The 23,632-nt window shown below is 33.7% G+C and overlaps 1 protein-coding gene across 1 annotated transcript in view; it reads left to right on the forward strand.

Moving 5' to 3' along the window:
* LOC115836658 (ephrin type-A receptor 5-like) overlaps positions 1-23,209 on the forward strand; it is a 79,211-nt gene extending 56,002 nt beyond the window's left edge. The window contains exons 3-4 of the mRNA XM_030818480.1: positions 14,888-15,551; positions 23,121-23,209. Of these exons, the coding sequence (XP_030674340.1) occupies positions 14,888-15,551; positions 23,121-23,209 (753 nt within the window). The remainder of the gene's footprint in view (positions 1-14,887; positions 15,552-23,120) is intronic.
* The last annotated feature ends 423 nt before the right edge of the window (positions 23,210-23,632 follow it).

The following is a 23,632-nucleotide window of genomic DNA, read 5'->3' on the forward strand; positions in this document are numbered from 1 at the left end:
AAAGTATAGAGAAATAAATGCAGAGTAGAATTTGGGGAATAAAAAAATGAATGTGCCTTTGAAAGAATATCAAAGAGGCTTCATTTACTCCATTCATTAGTCTGCCTCGGAACGACTGTTTTCCTATACTCTTTATCTTATTTTGTGAAGCATCATGGTGTAGTGAGTTAAAATATGAGCTTTGAAGCCAGATAAATCTGAATTCCAATTTTTGTTTTTATTGATCATTAATTATGTAACAACTTCTCCTGACTTTTCATCCTGTATATCTCAATTCTCCCTTCTCTTAATGCTCTTCTCTCTCTCTCTCTTTGTGTGTGTGTGTGTGTGTGTGTGTATGCATTAAGTCTGTACAATTCATCACCTGTGTAAGTTTGTGTAGTCACTACCTGTATGATGCCAAACAGAGACAATGCTACAAGATCTTTCATGTCATCCTTTTATGACTATGCTCATATATTGCTTGTTTACTTCTTTCCTCATCCTCAGATCTAACTTTTGGTAACTACTCAGCTCTTCTCCACTTCTAAAATTTTATTTAAAAATATTATAAAAATTGAGTCATAAAGTATTTAACGTTTTGGGTATGATTTTTTTCACTCAGCGTAATTCCCTGGAGATCCATTAGTTGCTTCTTTTATCAGTAGTTTGTTTCTTTTTATTGTTGAGTAGTATTCCATGATATATAATGTACTACAGTTTGTTTAACCATTTGCCCACTGAAGGTCACATAGGCTGATTCCAGTTTTCGCCTACCAAATAAAACTGCTATGAACATTCATGTACAGGTATTTCTGTGGACGTAAGTTGTTATTTACCCAGTACAGATGTTGAAGAGTAAAATTGCTCCTTTTAATGGCAATTTCACATTTCATTTAATATGAAATTTCCTGTTTTCCATGTGCCTGTACCATTTTATGTTTCCACCAGCAATATATAAGTAATCCAGTTTCTTCACATTCTCATCCGCATTGGTTGTCACTATTAAAAATGATTTTTTTATTCATTTCAAATAGGGGTATAGTGACATCTCATCAGAGCTTTAATTTGAGTCTCCCTGATGGCTAATGACATTTAGCATCATTTCATAAGCATATTTCCCATATTTATACACTTGTCAGTATTGTCTTTTCATGTATTTTCTGTACTTTCTCAGCGATTTATGTTTTATATTTTACTGTTTGTTTTGAGTGATCTTTCATTTGGAAAGTAGGTTTGCTAGATATAGAATTATTGGTTGATAGTATTGTTTTTCTAGCACTTTGACTGTCATTCTACTTTCTTCTGGCCTTCGTTGTTTCATCTGCAGTGTCAGCTTATTGTCGTATTCTTGTTCCTCTCTACCTGAGTTGATTTCCTCTTGCTGCTTTCAAAATTTTCAAAAATGTTTTAGCTTTTATCATGTTCAAGTATCTAGGCATGAACTTTTGTATGTACCCCAACTGGTTTCACAGGCATTTTGTATTTCTACCTAAGTTTTTTTTTGTCAAATTTGTAAAATATTAACTATTTAATTGACTATTGTACCTGCCATTTTTTTTCTCTTTTCCCTTCTTTTGAGACTCTCATTACATATATGTTAATGTGATACACTTTATTTTTCCTAGAGGTCTATAAGCTTCTGGTCATGAATTTAGCGTATTTTTTCTAGTTCATTTTATACTTTATCACTTTGTTATGAATGTAATAAAACACAACTTAGCATAACTGTATTCTTTTTAAAGTACAGTTTTCTGTTTTATAAATTTTACATTTTTCTTTATCATTATATACTTGTAAACTCCATATGACAATTACTATTAACTCTGGTATGATGATTTATAGCATGAATATAACACATTTATTTATTTCTATTGTTGGTTACATTAGTAGTTTATTTTTGATCATTACAGGGTTTCGGACTTTACTTTGGCACATGTATCTTTAGAAACACGTAAAATTCCCAGGTTTGAAACACTTTTAAATGCACCATGTATTTCCAAACGCTTCCCAAAGCTGGCTACTAATATATACTCCCAGCAGGAGCATTGAAGAGTACTTCTTCCCTATCGCCTTTATATCACTTGATTCCATTTCTGCCAAGTTTTCTCCTGATAAACAATCAGTTAAATGTATGAAGCATTAGCCTATATTTAGCATAAATAGCCAAAGTAGGGTGAAGAAATATTATTAAGAGCTTGTTATATCCAGGAGCCTTCTAATCCATCTTTGCTAAAGGATGGACTTATATAGCCGACAAACTATCAGATATAGTAAACAGAATAATAAAGGGAAGTCAGGGACATTTACCTCCTATGGGTAGCTTCTTTATCATATCAAGAGTTCAGTTTGCTCATATACAAATAGATATAAAAGTATGAAATAACATCTAAGATACTATGTTAAAATGTTCTATGTTTCTTTGCTATAACTAGATTTACTGGTTATCTGCATTTGTTCTATGTATGTTTTCTGTTATGAGAATACATGGCAAAAGGGATTGTGTTGATAAGCAGAGAAAAAGGCACTAAACAGCTTGTTTTAATATTAAGGCTAAAATCACACTGAAAAATTAATTTTACTATTGCCATCTGTGATTGATAACCTAAGCAACAAGCCTCAAGATAATTAAGGGACAATATAGTAAGACTAGGAACAAGTTGACAGAAGACACCAGTAGGAATAATAAATGTGAAGACTTAATTATTTTAATGTTTCAACTTCACTAAATCTGTAAATATATCATATTTTTCTAGAATTCTTGGCATTCTTAGAAACATCTGTTTTTATAGTAATTCTCAAGTAAAATATTATAGTGCAACAAAATGTATCGATTGTTGATAGATAAAAAAATTCTATAAATGTTGATCAATCACTGTCTTCAGATAGTCAATCCCTATTGTAAACTTCTATGGTCTAATGTTGGTCAGAATTAAATTTGCATTCAATTAATGATAAAAAAACATAAACACTAAATATTTAGAATTGTCATTGGAGAACTATCACTAAACATTTTAAACTTCCATAAGAGAAGTATACATTTATTCAAAAATATACTTTTGGTTGATATTAATTTTTTGGCCAGACACAAGCTTAACAAATTCAGGAGGAGGAATTTGCAATAGACATACGGCTGTTCATTTACTTCTATCTTAAATAGAGAAGCACTGGAATTCTTAATATATTTAACTAAGTGGCTAAACAAATCTCTACAAGGAAAACTACAGAATACTGATGAAATAAACCATAGATGACACAAACAAATTTAAGATCATCCCATTCTCATGGATTGGAAGAATCAATAGAGTTAAAATGACCATGCTGCCCAAAGCAATCTGCAGATTCAATGCACTTCCTTTAAAAAATGTCATCACTATTTTTCACAGAATTAGACAAAAAATTATGTAGTTAATATGACCTCCCAAAGGAGCCCAAATTGTCAAAGGAATTCTAAGCAAAATGAATGAAGCTGGAGGCATCACATTACCTGATTTCAAATTATACTACAAGTATGTAATAACCAAAACAGCATGGTACTGGCATAAAAATAGACAGATGAGTGGAACAGAATAGAGTCCCAGAAATAAAGCCACAGACCTACAGCCAACTGATCTTTGACATAGTTGACGAAAACATATACTGAGATAAGGACACCCTATTCAATAAATGGTACTGGGAAAATTGGATTGCTATATGAAGAAAAATGAAACTGGACCCCTATTTTTCACTGTATATGAAAATGGACCCAAGATGGATTATAGATTTAAATTTATGACCTGAAACTATAAAATCGTAAAACAAAACCAAGGAAAGCTCTTCTGGACATTGGCCTAGTTGAGTATTCATGACTAAGACCTCAAAAGCAAATGCAACAAAAACAAAAATGATAAATGGAACTTATTTAAACTAAAAAGCTTCAGAACAGCAAAATAAATAAATAATCATCAAACTGAATAGACAACTTGAGGAATGGAAAAAAAATTTGCAAATTATGTATCTGACAAAGGACTAATATCCAGAGTCTACAAGGAACAGAAACAACAACAACCCCAAAACAACACAAATAACCTTATTAAAAAGTGAACAGATATGAACAGATATTTTGGAAAAGAAGACACACAAGGAAAATAAATCATTGCGTCAATAATATTCTTGTACCTCTGTTTCTCACCGCATTATTCACAATAGCAGAGATAATAGAATTAACCTAAGTGTTCATCAAAGGATGATTGGATAAAGAAAATGTGGCATATATATTCAGTGAAATATTACTCAGTAATAAAAAAGAACGAAGTAATGTCTTTTGCAGAAACATGAATGGGACTAGAGGCCATTATCATAAGTGAAACAGTTCAGAAACAGTCAAATTCCAGATGTTCCCACTTATAAGTGGTAGCTAAATAATGTGTACTCACGGATATAGAGAGTGGAATAATAAGTTTTGGAAACTCTGCAAGGTGAGAGGGTGGGAGGGGGATGAGGGATGAGAAATTACTTAATGGGCAACAATGTTACCATTAACATTAAGAAATTAACATTAAGAAATTACTTAATGGGTAACTATTCCGGTGATGGTTACACAAAAGACCCAGACTTCGCCACTACGCAGTATATCCATGCAACAAAACAGCACTTATACCTCCTAAATCTGTTTTAAAAAATTAAAAATAAAGCCGTTCTCTATGGAAATGCCAGCTACTGACTGGACAATGCACTGACAGTAGATGGCCTCAGTTTCTTTTTCTCTTTTTTCTTTTCTTTTTTTTTGAGTCAGGGTCTCCCTCTACCGCCCAGGCTGGAATGCAGTGGCGCGATCTTGGCTCACTGCAAACTCCGCCTACCGTGTTCACGCCATTCTCCTGGATAGCCTCAATTTCTATAGAATGTCTTTAATACTGCTTTGGCAAGTGGATGGAGTGCACTTTATTATGTATTATGGCAATATAGCCACTTACATTTGAGAAAGCTAACAGCCCTAATGTGGCTGTTTTCCAACAAAAAAAAATGAGATGGAAATTTGTGTTGAATAGCCACTGATGACAAGAACATGATTAATGTGAGATATAGAATTGATTTATGGGTGCTGTTGTCAAGGCCTGCATCACAAGCATAATATTATCTACTGAAAAATGAGGACAGGCAGCATTATATTTTCGCATGTATTTTATAGAGTGGATATATAATCAAGAGTTTCACATGGTTTACTGAAATCTTTTTTTTTTTTTTGCCAGAACAACAAGGATGTAATTGTATTTATTTTGGCTGAAACATTAAGTGCACCAAAGGCTAATCTACTTTATTTTCATTAAGCTGAATCCCAAGTGAAATAGTTTCTTTTCTCTCATTTACTGAAACTTTCATTCTGCTTTGAAAATAAGGCTTCCCCACAGAATTTACAGCTATCTATAACAGGACAGTGCAATATTTATATTAAAGAATACCAATTATGTTCCTTTTCAATTTACATCTTATTGAGAATATACTCAAATATATTGAAATATATACTGAAATATATTGAAATATCACTAAAAGGACCATCTCTAATGTCTCACGATGACTGTTGCAAAGGAATTCTTAATCGTGGGTGTGTGCGCATGTGTGCATATATGTGTTTGTCATTTGAAGTCCTGAAACATGAAATACCTTAAAATCTACATGGTAAATTTGTACTCCAGCTTAAATAATATATAATTGAGATTGCAATCACTCTTAAGAAAGATATAAACTCACCAACTATGTAAACTTTCATAATATTACACAAAAGTTTATTTCTGTTGCTACAGTTGCATGATATCAAATGTTGGCCTAATCATCTCTTGGCATAGTGGGAGGCTACCATCACCTAAGTATGAAGGTGTCTCCATATACAGTGGTACCATAATGGACCTAAACTAGGTCAGTGGTTTATAAACCTATTTGTTATTTGCATCTTTTAAAATTATAACTCATGGCACACATTACTGACAAATTAGATCACATGTACCATATATAATAGGGTTGCTTTTTATAAAACAATAATGAGATCATTTAAGATTTTATTCAGTTTATTAATTTGTTAATTTCAGGCATGGTTACCTACTTTGCTCATTCTTTTAAAATTATTATTGACTGATAGTTTGCATTTGTTCTCATTAGTAAATTTTTCAAGGAAAAATATCCCATTTTATTTTTTTAATTAATTTATTTGTTTATTCTTCTATTTTTATTTTAGGTTCTCAGGGCACATGTGCAGGTTTGTTACATGGGGAAACTGCATGTTACACAGCCTTGGTGTATAGATGATTCAGTCACTCAGATAGTGAGCATAGTACCAGATAGGCAGCCTTCCAGCCCATACCGCCACACACACTCCTCTGTCAAGCAGTCCTCAGTGTCTGTTTTTCCTATCTTTGTGTCCCTGTGTATTCGGTGTTTCAATGAGAACATGCAGTATTTGGATTTCTGTTTCTGTGTTAGTTCACTTAGGATAATGGCCTCCAAATGCATCCATGTTGCTGCAAAGGACAGGATCTCATTCTTTTTAATGGCTGTGTATTAGACTATTCCATATATAGACTATTAGACTATTCCAATATGGACTGTTCCATAGTCTATATTTACCACATTTTTTTTAATCCTGTTCGCCGTTGATGGGCATCTTGGTTGATTCCTTGTCTTTGCTGTTGCGAATAGTGCTGCGATGAACATGAGTTCGTATGTCTTTTTGAATGCCTTATTTTAAAATTTGAAGTGTTCATGACATCTTTGATCTTTTATATAATGAGAAACTACTCAATATCTCTTATTAAAAGTAGAATAACAATAAATACATAATAAATACATAATCAGTCCTTATATTTATGTTTTTTGTTTTTGTTTTGGTTTGCATATTATGTTCATCATGATATTTAACTAAGAAATACTTTTCTTGATTAAATCATAAACTGTTCTAATTGTGTGTATTTTATCTGATATGCACTTTTGATTTTTCCATCCTTCTATTTATTGCTTCTGCACTTGGATAATTGTTAAAGGAATTAATGAGGAAAGGATCTATATGTTTTTGAAAAAATACAGTGACAACATTGAATGAAGAGAAAAACATTTTTTTCCTCCGGGTTGAAAAAAAAAATGTCTAGCTTGCCATTCACATGTACTGTTGAAAATAGATGCTCAATTGTCTGTGAATTTTGCTGCAAAAAGATTAATATTAACCTGAAAGTTTTAATCTCTGTGTTTCTCAAGTGATTTCATTTGTATTATGAATTGAATTTGAGCTCATAAATATTTGTGCTATTCCACAGGCAATAAAGTAATCAACTTCAGTTTTATTTCATACACAGAAAATTAATAGAGCCATTTCTAGCAATACTGCTGCATCATACTTATGAATTTTAAAGATGTTTTGAACAACTCAAACTCCTACTTGACGCAAGTCTTTTTTTTCCCACTAACATAATATTGAGGAAATATAACAAGGTTTTGATTCAAATGATTTTTGCTGAAAGTTGATACATTTTGTCATATTTATTTTCTAAAGAATCGTAGCTATTAGAGAAATTGAATTTCTAAAACAGAAACTGTGCTACCTGTTTTATTCTTTTAAAACCACATTTTTCTTGTTGTGATATGTAAAAATAGAGATGCTTCTGTTGCCCAATGGATTGCCCATTTTTTTCTTGATCCAAAATAAGGAAACTGAACAAGGAAGGATGGAATCTATAATTCTACAGCAAGGGCACATAATTTTGTCTTTTGAAAATGTAACCCAAATGTCCAACAACAATAGACTGGATTAAGAAAATGTGGCACATATACACCATGGAATACTATGCAGCCATAAAAAATGATGAGTTCATGTCCTTTGTAGGGACATGGATGAAACTGGAAACCATCATTCTCAGTAAACTATCGCAAGGACAAAAAACCAAACACCACATGTTCTCACTCATAGGTGGGAATTGAACAATGAGAACACGTGGACACAGGAAGGGGAACATCACACTCCGGGGACTGTTGTGGAGTGGGGGGAGGGGGGAGGGACAGCATTAGGAGATACACCTAATGCTAAATGACGAGTTAATGGGTGCAGCACACCAACATGGCACATGGATACATATGTAACAAACGTGCACATTGTGCACATGTACCCTAAAACTTAAAGTATAATAATAATAATAAAAAAAAAGAAAAAAAAAGAAAACTTAAATACCTGGTTCATTAGATAATGAATATTTTGTATATTAAAATGACCTCAAGTGGCCTTATATTTTATGCATAGTAATTTTAGCCTCTAAAAAGGAGAAAAAAATAATTTATAATCACAGATTTCTAATTGTAGATATTGATTTGGCTCTAGTATGCCAGTTGTTTGTGGCCTCAGTTTACTCATCTGCAAAAAGATGCAGTTGTATTCTGTAGTATAATTATGTCATGCATGCATTGCGTAACAGGAAATTGATCTAAAATTGATCTATATCTTTATACTGTTCTTCCAGGATCACCTTTAAATTAGTACACAATGTCTTTCAAAGGATTATAACCCAAGATGAAGTTTGCGCTTTTATTTGACCCTTTATTGTTTGAGCATTTGGGAAGCCAGTGTCTGAATTTCAAATTTTAGTGTGTAGTAAAACTGTTCCCAGGCATTTCTTTTTTTTCTTTTTTCTTTTTTTTTGTTTTTTCGAGATGGAGTCTCACTCTGTCACCCAGGCTGGAGTGCAGTGGCGCGATCTCGGCTCACTGCAGGCTCCACCTTGTGGGTTCACGCCATTCTCCTGCCTCAGCCTCCTGAGTAGCTGAGACTACAGGCACCCACCACCACGCCAGGCTAATTTTTTGTATTTTTAGTAGAGGCAGGGTTTCACCGTGTTAGTCAGAATGGTCTTGATCTCCTGATCTCGTGATCCACCTGCCTCAGCCTCCCAAAGTGCTGGGATTACAGGCGCCAGGCACTTTCTAAAACCATGAGGTGGTATTGCTTTTTTAAAATACTTTAAGCTCTGGGATACGTGTGCAGAACGTGCAGGTTTGTTACATAGGTATACACGTGCCATGGTGGTTTGCTGCACCCATCAACCCATCATCTACATTAGGTAGTTTTGCTAATGCTATCCCTCCCCTAGCTGCCTACCCCCTGGCTTCATCCATGTCCCTGCAAAGCACATGAACTCATCCTTTACTATGGCTGCATAGTATTCCATGGTGTATATATGCAACCATTTCTTTATCCAGTCTAACACTGATGGGCATTTGGGATGCTTCCATGTCTTTGTTATTGTGATCGGTGCTGCAGTAAACATGCATGTGCATGTGTCTTTATAGTAGAATGATTTAGAATCCTTTGGATATATACCCAGTATTTGGATTGCTGGGTCAAATGGTATTTCAGGTTCTAGATCCTTGAGGAATTGCCACAGTGTCTTCCACAGTGGTTGAACTAATTTACACTCCCATCAACAGTGTAAAAGCGTTCCTATTTCTCCACACCCTCTCCAGCATCTGTGGTTTCTTGACTTTTTAATGATCTCCATTCTAAGTGGCATGAGATGGTATCTCATTGTGGTTTTGATTTGCATTTCTCCAATGACAAGTGATGATGAGCTTTTTTTCCTGTATTTGTTGGCTGCATAAATGTCTTCTTTTGAGAAGTGTCTGTTCATATCCTTTGCCCACTTTTTGATTTTTTTTGTTCGTTTTTGTATTTTTGGGGAGGTAGATTCTGGATATTAGCCCTTTGTCAGATGGGTAGATTGCAAAAATTTTCTCCCATTCTGTAGGTTGCCTGTTCACTCCGATGATAGTTTCTTTTGTTGTGCGGAAGCTCTTTAGTTTAATTATATCTCATTTGTCAATTTGGGGCTTTTGTTGCCATTGATTTTGGTGTTTTAGTTATGAATTCTTTGCTCATGCCTATGTCCTGAATGGTATTGCCTAGGTTTTCTTCTAGGGTTTTTATGGTTCTAGGTCTTAGGTTTATGTCTTTTTAAAAAAATCACTGAATTAGTAATTTGAAATCAGGATATCTTCAGTAAAGTTTGCAAAACATAGTGTGTGAAACAAAACATACCATGCACATTTGCACAATGAAAATCACAATAAATGATATATAAAAATATTTTAATTAAATTTAAAACCTATATTTTATTTAGCTTTGAGGAACTTGAGAAGATATTATATTTAAAATATGTGACTCAGTGTGAAGAACAGCTTTCCTTGTATTTAAAGAGGCAGTTAGGTGATAAACAAGGTCTTCCTAGAAAGTTATGCTTTGGTCATGTCAGAGTAAAGCTGCAGGCAATTGATTCATTGCCAGATTTTTATGTCATTCTGAAAAGAAATCCCTAAGATGGTCCTAATATTATTTGACTGAAATATGAAATATGTCCATAGTTCCTTGAACTGATATGCTATATTCTGGGCTTTTGATTTACACAGAATGGTGAAGAAGACTACTGAGTGACAAAATAAAAACTTATTTTGAAAACATAGGCTCACAAATAAAATAAACTAAGTTATCAGTCACAATTAGTAAAATGTAACGCTAGTGAAAAATCATTCAACAGGTTAACAGGCAAAACTAAACTCATAAAAATTATATCAACAATGGAAATAAGACAATCTCTTTTAATAAATAGTGTTTTTAATTAAAAATTACAGAACTACTTTTTTTAATCTGCTTTTATAAACCTTTCTAATTTGCTGTTATAAAATTTTGATGATTTACAAAGAAGAAAATGTATTTTCTTGTTTTAAATATAGCACAAAACATTTAGCTATTTATTCAATATGTTTGAATTATTCCAAATTAGTGGGATCTCTGAATTAATAAGTTATATGTGTATATTTGATATTAATTCACTCATCATAAAGTATATATCAAGTGCCCTACTCTGTGCCCTGTTGTATCAGACTCTAAGATATAGTCGACGATAAGAAAATCATGCTTGCCTCTCCCTCATATTGGGGTTGAGTATTAAAATATATAGCAAAAGAAAAAAAAGACTTATTTATGGTTACATGGTGTCTGGAAAAAAATGTTGGGTAGCAATTAATGCAATGAATCAAGGAAGCCCATGCACAAATCCACACTTTGAGGCAGAGACATGCTGACAAGAAGACAAAGGAAGATATGCACAGAGGAGATGCCCAGTGGTCAGCTTGGTCTTGTGTGAACTTGAGTAAATCCTTTTTTCTGTCTGGTCTTCAATTTCTCATTTCTAAAGTGAACAATATGATTGGCTCTTTTAAGGCCCTTTCTGATGTTCTTTATTGAATATTCGATGCCTAGGATAGAGAGCTTTCATTCTCATTACAGAGTTGCATAGTTCTTATGCCAGAGATTGGATCTCAGCTTATACATCTAGATATTATAAGAGCTGGGACTAAAACTAGGGCTTCAGGCTTGTATTTTTCTTCTATACAAGACCAATACAGTGGCTTCTTTTTTTTTTTCAGGTGTCTACTCCAAAGTTTCTTACCATTGCACCTTAGCCTCAATAGATGACTCTCGATATAGAATCAAGATAAATAGAAACATAATAATGAACACAGAACTAGATAATGGGCACCCCTAATAACCTGAAAGGTTAAAATTGTCTCTGTTCACATGATGCTTCCTACTGTGAATTTGGGAACATAATGTAAGAGGGATTTCTGGCCCAGCCCAGGTGTCATGAGTCAGTATTTTCAAGTTCTGCACGAAGAAACGATGTATAGGCTGGGGGTCTGGAAATGAGAGCAATGCCAACAAGGTAGGAAACAGCAGGAGTTTGATACCAGAAGGCCAAGAGAGCAATGAGAGGCAGATGGGGCGAAACTAGTTCCTAACGGCTTGGGTAGGAAAAATTTGTAACTCCATGATACACATATGGTTATGAAAGTAAGTTCGTTCTTTCTTCCCCCCACCCTTCTCTGATGAATGTGGCTGATGTGAGATGCCTGGTCAGCAATGGGTTTAGAATGCAACTGACCTGGAATTTTCAGAGCCCTGAGGGAAAAGGAGTAACCCTAAGAATCTGGGAGATAAATCCAGCAAATCCAAGCTGTGTAACCAGTTATTTATTCTTAATGGGAAAGAATGGGCAATAAGGAAAAAATAAACATAGAGAAAAGCATGGGCTTAGGGGACAGCATTGAATAACTGCTAGACCTAAAGAGCAGAGCTACAGCCATCATATTGCATTCAGCAATCCATGCTTCCAAAATGTCCAGGTTCACCACTTCTAGTAATCAAAGGATCAGCAAATATTTTTATTAAATCATGAAGTCATGGAAAAATCCAACAAAAACGAACAGAAAATATTGATTCCTATCTGTGCCTTTTATTAAGTTACTGTAATATCCTGTACATGACATTTGTAAAAGTGTCTAGGAACACGTCTGCCACATTCTAAAGCTCTTGCTGAGTGTTACTTTCTCTTCATCCTCTTGGTTTTTTTTTTTTCTGTACCCGATTTTTGCTGAGGACAGCAAGATATTCTCTTCATATTAAAGGGCAAAGAAAGCTTAGAAAAATTCAAGGTTTTATTTCAGAGAGCCAGCCTACAATAAATAAAATATTTCTGTCCATTTCTTAGTATATGTGTCTCAATGACAGCAGATATTAGAGATGGATATATTACCCGTGTGATTCTCTGAATGGCTTATGGCCGTAATTATTTAAATTAAACTCATTCTGTTTGCTCACTTGAAATATTAAATGTGAGCCATCATTTATATTTTGGGTACTTGAAAAGAAAAATAAATAAAATCTCACCATGACAGTTTCTGAATTCAAAGAAAATTATAGTTTCCCTCTTCTTAATTGAGAATATTCAGAGAAGCAAGATGCTTATGCATGTACTTTGAAATTATCACCTGAAGCGGTAACTATTAAGCTGTCCTGTTAAGTGCTGCGTGGCTTGCATTTTTAATAATATTTGTGGTACCGTGGACTTTATAAGGACAAAGGCTGAATTGCTTGGCTTATGATCTTGAAAGATCCTGTTATTCTGCTTGCTTTTATTTGCTGGGAGGATCCTACTAGAATATATTGTCCAGAAATAGGTCATCAGTAAGTGATTCAAGGCAAAAAAATACATATTTGTGTTTTGTATTGGAATATTATCATAAAACAAATATTTAAAACAGAGATGAAGTAGCATTTTTATTTTCTTTTTATAGAGAAGAGGTTTTTGATATTATCTTTCATTTTACTAATTCAAAAAATATATAGTTAATCTTATTACGGTAAATTGATAATTCTTACCATTTTATTTGGTTAGTTGACATATTCTTTTGCATGAAATATTGATCATAATATTTGGTGCCATTTATAATATAAAGAGATTGATACTTAAATCACGTTGGAAAGGAAGTGTAAGTAGTTTAATGACGGAGTGCTGCAATAGGTATCTGGTTTAGAAAATCGGGAGCTAAGTAGAGTTTCTATACATTTTGAGAAGAGGACAAAAATGAGATTTAGTGAAAGAACTGAGGCTTTGGGTAATAACATAATATGGAAATTGTTTGGCAAGATAAAATCTTCATGTCTCTCTCTTGTGAATTTAAGGAGCTCAACAGTTTTACCTCATTAGCACCTTTTGCTTATGTCTGTCTGATGTGGCAGCTAGATTTCGAGAGGAGCCATCTGATGTATAAGATTTATTTGCATCCTTTGTGCCTCACATTTTTCACATCTTTGCTTTTAGAACAGAATCAAGAAATAATGCTATATTTAATTTCATGTCTAAAGAAATGAGTGTCTATGAAGTTTTTTTTTTTATCTACAATACTTAATGTCTGAAATCACACATTCTGGATTTTTTGAAAGTCAGTATGGTTTCATTGTTCTTTGTGTTTCAGTGGTATATTAAAGACTTAAAATGATATATCACTTTTGCATACACAGATTTTTTACAGGTTTCAGAAATTCCTTAAATTATAATTACATCTTTATGAAAAATAAAAATTTGGCTCTGTACTGTTCAGGAAGTGGTTATGGTACATCAAGATTCTCAAAACTGGAGTATTTTATTAGGAAAGAGATAGGTTTAGAACTCTTCTTTGGCCAAATAATATTTTGGAAGCTATATAAATTGTACTTAATTTTTTTTACATCCTGTATATCTTCAGAACTCTTAAGGCCATATGCATAAAATAATGCTTTGGTAAGAAAGAATGAATGGGGTCCCAACATATCACAAGAAGTTAGTTAGCATTCAAAATGACAAGGCTATCCATATTCTTAATCTGTAATTTTTAATCTTTCTTTCATATCTGTCTCCATGTTTATATATGTAGATAAATCTATGAATTAATATTTAGCTAGCCAATTTGTGAGAGTCCTGAATAGATGGGTTCAGTGAAATAAAGATCTATTATTAATTTTAAACTAATGGATTTTTCAACTTTTATTCCATTGATGTGTTATTTGTGACATGACAGATTCAAATAAATGACTGTGTTTTTATGTTACATTTTTCTCCCTTCTTTTTCAAATTTGTGGTCCTTTTTTCCCTTATTTCATTTTTTAATTGCATTTCTTGTATTCTACCCTATTTATGTATATGCTGAACTTTATTCAAAATATACATATTTTTCTTTCTTTGCTTCATTTTGTTAACCTCACCCACATTTAAATTTCTTTTATTTTTACTCTGAAATGCATGGTTCCCCCTTGCCCTGGGGCATATTAATATGTGTTCATCTTGGAGTTATGTTGGAGATGAAGAATAATAATTTCTTAATTTACTTTTAATTTAAAAATTACAATAAACATTTGTGATTCTCTTATCCCAATACTTTATATCTAGTTCCTTCTGTAAATACCACATATTGAGGATACGAATGTTTCTATATCTGTTAGTTTTCCTTTATAATTTTTGCTATAGTTCCTGGTTATTTTCTAATTTTTGAATTTTTTATCTTTCTATTTTATATTGTACAGTGGGAAGAGATTGGTGAAGTGGATGAAAATTATGCCCCTATCCACACATACCAAGTATGCAAAGTGATGGAACAGAATCAGAATAACTGGCTTTTGACCAGTTGGATCTCCAATGAAGGTGCTTCCAGAATCTTCATAGAACTCAAATTTACCCTGCGGGACTGCAACAGCCTTCCTGGAGGACTGGGGACCTGTAAGGAAACCTTTAACATGTATTACTTTGAGTCAGATGATCAGAATGGGAGAAACATCAAGGAAAACCAATACATCAAAATTGATACCATTGCTGCCGATGAAAGCTTTACAGAACTTGATCTTGGTGACCGTGTTATGAAACTGAATACAGAGGTCAGAGATGTAGGACCTCTAAGCAAAAAGGGATTTTATCTTGCTTTTCAAGATGTTGGTGCTTGCATTGCTCTGGTTTCTGTGCGTGTATACTATAAAAAATGCCCTTCTGTGGTACGACACTTGGCTGTCTTCCCTGACACCATCACTGGAGCTGATTCTTCCCAATTGCTCGAAGTGTCAGGCTCCTGTGTCAACCATTCCGTGACCGATGAACCTCCCAAAATGCACTGCAGCGCTGAAGGGGAGTGGCTGGTGCCCATCGGGAAATGCATGTGCAAGGCAGGATATGAAGAGAAAAATGGCACCTGTCAAGGTAAGAGTTTGCCTCCAGATCTGCAGGGGCTGTCTGCTTCAGTTGGATCATGTATATGTATTTCCTCCAATGATTATGAGCAAATGACCTTTTACTTTGCTAATTTATGGAGATTATTTCTCTCAAGTTTGATTTTTCTCTTTTCAGAATTTTAAAATTTCTGGCAACCGTGAAAGATTTAATGTAATATTTTATAGGGTATACATAATTAATACTCAGAGAGTGTCTGATTTGCAGTGTAGTATTTCATATTCACTTTGCTTTTAGAAATTTTATTTTTGAAAAGCTCAAACCAAGGGGCTAGTAACCTTCATTGTGTAATTATTGTCTGCTACTTCTATTTTCTCTCTGTGAAGTTGTTTTCTACTCTTTATTTGCTGTATAAAATTTAAATGCAAAATCTCAGATTAGACTAGTTTTGGCATGTTTTTAACTGCCTTTTAAAAATTCTTCAGAAAAAAAGTTCAGCCATATGAACTTTATAGCAAAACATTTGTAAACTGACAGGATTAGTTTACTGTGTTGTTTACATACGGTTGTAATTACATGCTTGCTTTTTAAAAATTACAGATATTTTTAAATGCATAATAAGCAGTGCCCCACAAAAATAACTATTTGAAGATAGAACCAATACAAAAGGTCATTTTAAAGCAGTTTGCCCTTGGGGATTTTTTTCTGTTTTTATTTTTCTTTTAAATTGAAACTTGATCATGCATGCTTCTCTCTTCATTTGAAAATGCCCTCGTTTTGCCCACAGTGTGGTGAGTTGGCCGTTTAAACTGGAAATTTGTCAATGGCTTTCTGGAACAGGGGAGTATTTTATATCAAAACGAACAGCAGTTTATGGGAAAGAAAGCAAGCATTTTTTTATTTAAATTATTCACCCTCATGATCCTGAACTTGTTTTCATCATGATGTGAGTGTACTAAATAGGTAATGAAAGTTAATGAGTATTAACTGAGGGAACTTTGAATGCTGAGCAGCCCCTTGGTCCCACCTGGTAGCTTCAGGTGCATTTATTTTTCCTAAGTCCACTCTGTTACATGAATCAGACTTTCTCATTTGTTCTTGCTTGACTGTAGATTGATTATCGATCCAGGGAAACAAAACCAGAGAAATTACCTGTAAATTATAATAACTTTGGTTAATTAATTCTCTCCAGAAACGCATTGCAGTTTACTTGAAATTCCTTTTTCGGCACCAGTTTCTATTTTGTATCTTTGAAATACCATCTACTATTAATTCTGTTGTTTTTCCATGCAAGCTACAACTTTCTACACCTGATTTTGTATCTACACAAGCACATCTGAAGGTTTTGTTAAATCAAAATTACATTTATAAAATGCTGATAAGCTTATTGGGGAAATGAATCATAATTTCTTCAGGATTGGAATTAAATTAATGTTCTAATATTATCTTTTATTTTTGAGGTATCTTATTGGTTTAAGGTGAGGTTTTATGTAATTAAAGGATCAAAAGCAGGAGTTATAAGCAATCCATTGAATATATTTCTGTCTAAAATATTGTAAATATAAATCTAATTATTTCTAAAAATTTGTTTATTAGTATTATAAAACAACATAATCTATTTGGTTGTTTGTTTCTATCATTTTAGAGAATATGTGATCACTTAGTTCAGACCACCATGACCTTTGTCATTATTTTGATTGACAGATAGTATAAGAGGCCTCTCTCCATGTTTTGAGGATGCATTTTGATTGTTGATGAGATTAAAACATTCTGCTGGTGATAGTCACAAAAATCCTGGGAGGCAGCGTTCTGACAGAATGCAATGCAGTCTTAATGCAAGTGTTGGCATACAGCTTTTCTTTCTCTTCTCATGTTATTCTCTTAATAATTGAAAAGTAGAACCTTAATTGAGGGACATTGGATTAACTGGAGACATTTCATTGTAGAAAACTTTACTTAACTGGACTCTGTCTTAATTCACACATTTATCTTCCTCCCCTGGTAGTAGGAGCAGTGGTTTGCAGAGGTGATGCAAAAAGTTTACTACAGAGCCCAGAGAACGTTTCACACATGTAGTCTGTATGATTGTTGGTATTTTACTATGTACAAATGGTATGTGATGGCACTCTAGGAAGAATTTCAAGTATTTATTCTACACATAACTTATATAATTGAATGACTCATTGAATGAATAAATAAATCTTGAGGGCTTGCTTTGGATAACTAAAGCATCATAGATATTGTTGAGACATTTCTATCTATACACAATAAGTACATGTAAATGTGTGCGTGTGTGTGTGTGTGTCTGTGTGTGTGTGTTATAAAATGCCACCATGACTCTAGCTCATTTTACAATCTTAACCTGCTAGGCTTAAACCTCTAAGTGGGGATCCTGATTTGGAATCATCCTTCTAAATAAGCCAGAAATTTAGGAATGATTTCTCTCATCTCTTTCCTACTCACTATCAAGTTCCAATCCATCACAGAGTGTTTATAGAAATTACCAGTCAACTTTCTCTTTAAATCATCTACTTCTCTCTATTTCCTTTTTCCTTCAATATAGAGGTAAACCTTGTTGAAACTTTGTTTTCAAATTTAATGAATGACTTTATATATAGTTTTGGTTTTTTAACCAGATGAATATATCACCTATAACAAATGCAAATATTTGTATCACACACCCATCCCACCCCTGGAACCTCCCCCTACACACACACACACTTTATACACTTCAGTGGTTTCCTTTAAGACAAGGTTTTTTCATTAAGAGGCTGCTTGGTTTTGCTCCAGTTATCTTTCATGTCTCATCTTAAATTTTGCTTTCTCTCCTTCCCTATGCACTAACCAAGCTAGCTGTTTTCAGTTTCTCAATTTGCTCATTTTCACTACTTGTTGTTTTAAGAATATGTTCTCTTCCATGGATTATTCTTATATCTAACATACACTGTTCCTTCAGATCTGTGCTCCAATATCCCTTCTACAGAGAAGATGCCCCACTCAATCAAGGCTAGATCAAGCGTCACTGTTTACTCATATATCTTTTGTCATAAAACAATTTATAACTATTATTTTACATATATTTGCATACTTGTTATCTGTTTAATTATTTTTTCTACTCCTGTTAGTCTACATACTCCTTGATGGCAGGAGTAGCAGGAGACCATGTACTCCTTAACTTAAGGGATGAGAAAGAAGTCAAATAGCACAAGAGAAGGACAATGAATTCAAAAGAGAGGAAAGAAAATCTGCAAAGGTGTAAAAGAGTACTATGTTATTCTACATTCAATATCACATTGTGTTGATTTATTTTACCTTTGTTTTATCTGTAAAATATTTCCTTGGTCTGAAAATTGATGGATATGTCTTTTAACTCAATCATTTCTTAGTTCTAAGACTCTCAGGCCAAATTTCATATTCAAGGTATTAAGTCATATGTGATTGGTACTTCACATATTAACTGTTAGAGAAGCCAATTTAGTGAATTTTACAGAGTACAGAACATCACATATTTAAATATAATATGGCCATATTACATGATGACATTTAATTATTCAGTTTCTTGATAAACAAACTATATTAGAATTTAATTAAAAATATACTATTGAAAAGCTAAAGTTTGAATATATCTGTGGCAATGATTTTCATATGTTAATATTTCTTACTCTGTGCTGGCAGGTGACTGAGTACTTGCTGTCATATCATGCTTATGTGACTTGTTATATGTGCTTTGTGTGATGGAGTTGACACACGGCCTTTTACAAACTAAACCTTCAGGATTCAGAATGCTAGGCAGCTCATTAACATATGGCCTCAATCCAGATGACCAAGCAGTGAGTCTGGAGTCCTGGTCAATTTAGCAATTTGTGATCTGTCATCTTCATATAAATTCCTCTCATTTAACTTTCTTTAAGAGAAATAGACTACCTCACCCATAATAATCTGGTTTTGACGAGGTAACAAAATACTTATTTCTATTGTATGAACTTAAAATAGAGTGTATGTCTATTTTTGTCTTACTTAAATGCCTAAATTTTCTATAATAAACTGATTTAAGTCTGCAGATTTCTTTCTTGGAAGTCTTTTTTATTTTCAGAAATAAATAATGTCTCAAATCCATTTATCCAAGTATGTTTCCCCACTTGTTATTTATTATTATTTCTGATGAAATTAATGCTGTTTTTTCCCCTTAAGACTCATGTGAGACTTTTTTTAGTAAAAAATGGTTAGCAAAAACACATTTTAGAAATTTCTGTCTTTTATTGAAGTGAATGTTTTTGACAGAAGTAATTGAGTTCACATGAATCAAATGTTGCCTGCTGAGTTCTCTTGTGATTATGTTACTGACTTACTTAGATGCAAGCAAGACCACTAATCTTCATCAGTTGCTAGTGGAATGAAGTAGTAATTTGAAATTAGCCCTAGATAATTATAGTTTCACTTATATCAAATGGAGGAAAGAGATTTAGATTGTGGGTCACTGCCAAAACCAGTCAGAGTGAAGAAGGTATATAGTACATGCTAGAATAAGGGATAAAGGAGGGTTACAGGTCGAGGGCTGTGGAGAAAAAGTACTTATTAATTGTCCAACTGGGAGATGATTGCACAGCAAGGAAAATGTAGTGAAAATACCCAATTCAAGAAAGAGCCTTGATTCAGAAACAGTACAGTTACAGCAGGGAGTAGAATGTCAATCATTCATACTTCTGGTGCATATTTATGATTGAAACAAAATTGGCTGGAAATACATTAGATATATTAGGTGTTCATGTAATTATGCATTGGAGAGCCTAGTTATTTTTAATTAGGGACATTACCAAAAAACATCAAAGGGGTTGAACTTATCGTTCTATTTAGTATGTTATTATGTGTAACAAAAGGAACCTATTTTAATTTCAAAATTTGAACAAATGATGGCAATTATGGAAGTACAGAATATCAATGGTGCCTGTGTGTGTTGTGTTGGTGTGTGTGTGTGTGTGTGTGTGTGTGTGTTCTGCTTTTGTGAGGAACAACCAAGGCAATTAAGTAGTCAAATCATTTCATCCATTTACAAACATTACACAAGAGAATAATTCAAATAGTCTTTTTCCCCCCCATTTTAACTGCTCCCTGGCCTACTTTTAGATTAGTTCTAATAAAATTTTAGAGAGTACTCTGCATTTGTTTTTTTGTTTTTTGGGGGTTTTTTGGTTTTTTTTTTTTGGTTTGTTTGTTTGTTTTTTCTAAATCAAGGTTTTTCAACGCTAGAGCTATTGATATTTTGGGCCAGATAATTTTTGCTGGTGGGAAAGGGGATGTTGTCTTGTTCATTGTAGACTATTTAGCAGCTTTCTTGTGTTCTACCCTCTAGACGCAGTAGGACATCCCACTCCCCATTTTCACAGTCAAAAATGTGTCTAGATATTGCCAAATATTCCCTGGGGGCAAAATCACTCCCAGTTGAGAACCACTAATCCAAATACTTGTCCCCTCCCCAGATGAACACACATGCCACTAACACAAAATATGTTTATAGATATGTTTATGGACTGGATACCTTTGCAAAAGTGAACATTTTTCTTTACATTTGGAAGAATGAAGGAGATGTACATGTTTCAATGTGACTAATTGAATTTGAATATGGTGGGAAATATGCTGCTTGTAAGAGGCGGCATGCCCTAGTGGCTTAACCACATGAATTCTGAGTGAAAATGAAAAGAGTCTTATTCTACCTCTGCCATTTACCAACGCGATATCCCCATGCAAGTTGCTGAATCTCTGTTCTTTGCTGTCCTTATCTCTAACTAGCTCATAAAAATCTTGTGAGATATTGGCCGGACGCAGTGGCTCACGCCTGTAATCCCAGCACTTTGGGAGGCCGAGGCAGGTGGATCATGAGGTCAGGAGATTGAGACCATCCTGGCTAACACGGTGAAACCTCGTCTCTAGTAAATATATAAAAAATTAGCCCGGCGTGGTGGCGGGAGCCTGTAATCCCAGCTACTCGGGAGGTTGAGGCAGGAGAATGGCGTGAACCCTGGAGGCGGAGCTTGCAGTGAGTGGAGATCGCGCCACTGCACTCCAGCCTGGGCGACAGAGTGAGGCTCCATCTCAAAAAAAAAAAAAAAAAAAAATCTTGTGAAATTATAAAATAAAGGGTAGCTACAGGTTATAAAATTATCTAGTTTTCTCTAAGTGGGTAGTATATTTCCGAGCAATTTAATTTATCAAAGAATAATACTACATTTTTTCCATTGGGTAAATAAAACTATGTACGTTTTATAGAATTCCTTCATAAAAATTTTGTTGGAAGGTACAAAACTGAAAAATGTGCTATCTGGTTAGACATTATCACTCATTCTATAAGTTGTTATTGTCGTAGGCACTCTATCCAGCCTATACAATTCCTGTATCCTAGGAATTTGGACATATATACATACAAACATGCATATAGACCCACATCTACAGTAAAATTTATGAAATTTTCTAATGGCAGTGTGGGTGAAGTGTGGTATTTTAGATAAGGAAATAAGATTTTTTCTTTTTCTGAAATGGTGGCATTTAATATAGAAGTGGGGGGAAAAAAACTGTGAAAAGTATGGGAAACAGTACAGCAAAGAGGGAGCTTCCAGTGCAGAAATCTATTTTAATACTTTAATTTTATGTATGTCTCATGTCTTTCTAAAATTACACTTTAAAAAATGTATTTGCTTACGAAAATCTGAGAAATAAAAGACCTGATGATTCCTGAACTTACCAGCTAAAATATGCTGTTCTTATACATTTATTATTATCTTAAAGACAGAAAACTCCTAATGAATATCTAGGGTCAAATGCATGCATATCAAACATGAAACAATTCAGTTTATTTATAAGTGGTGTTGGTGGATGGTTATTTGTAAATTATTACACCCGTTGAAAGTATAAAACCCATTTTCTTCTTAAAGAACTTGTTTCATTGGTTTGACAATGGTTAATAACTAGTGACTCTTCTGCTATACGTGGATGGACAAATACATGGACTTGGCAATGAAAGAAAAGACAGAAGAACCAAAAACCTTGTGATTTCTTTCTGGTCAAACTTTCAAATCTGGTCTGCACTCCTACTTTCTCACTCATCAAAGAAATTATGCTAGTGAAAGTCTTGAAGTTGTATATATTTTCAGTTTAGAATAAATGTAACAGGCAAATGCTATACCTCATCTTTACAGTAACAGTAATAACTACTTTGTAAATTTCACTTTGGGCAGGTCTCTAGGATGTTTTATATGATGATGACATGTTCCATATTGTTACTGTGCAAATGAATCTTAACACTAATGGACTTGAGTTTCATCATGGTTATATGGATGGAGAATTAATGATTATATTTTATGTTGAAATGTCTCATATTTGTGTAAACACCTCTTAATAATAAACATTTATTAATATAAGATGCACTGGATAAGCTCCTTTTATTATAATGCATTTTTATAAAATGATAATTATCAGGAGAAGATTTTAATGATAAAGACCTCACAAAATGCTTTGTATTATTTAAAATTCGCAACATTTAAATGTTCCAGGAAACCAAAAAATAGTCCTTTTGTTTTATTGTTTGCTTATTTTCTTGTTATTCAGATACCAGTCAAAGAACTTACATAAAGTCTGATAACATAAAACAGAACAGCTCTCGTGGGAAAAGTGTGTACAGAGAAATTCAATGGTGAAAACTCAGAGTGTGATTTAGCAAATATTTCAGTATCAGTTCTCAGATTCTTGAGAACTAATAGTTCAAAATATGAATGCAAATTATAAGAAACAAAGTAACCAACGCTTGCATAAAATCATTCAATAGACTTCCAACATTAAAATTGATCTCTGAAAGCATCAGGAGGTATTTGTGTGGGTAGCAGATTAATGGCACTGGGCTTAACAGTGATGCCGGCCTCAGCTCAAATCTCACTCTGGCATTTGGTTAATACGTAACTGTGGTCAAGTTACAAAACCAGATTGAGCTCTGCTTTCTTCCTCTGTGAAATATTAAATGTTATAATCTTCACCTGTAAAGTGTTCATGTAGCTGCAATTAATGTTTGCCTACTTAGAAATGATATATGGACCGGCAGCACTGGCATCACCTGGGAATTTTTT

Source organism: Nomascus leucogenys, chromosome 9 (assembly GCF_006542625.1).
Source record: "Nomascus leucogenys isolate Asia chromosome 9, Asia_NLE_v1, whole genome shotgun sequence".
In the NCBI taxonomy this organism is placed as follows: Eukaryota; Metazoa; Chordata; class Mammalia; order Primates; family Hylobatidae; genus Nomascus; species Nomascus leucogenys.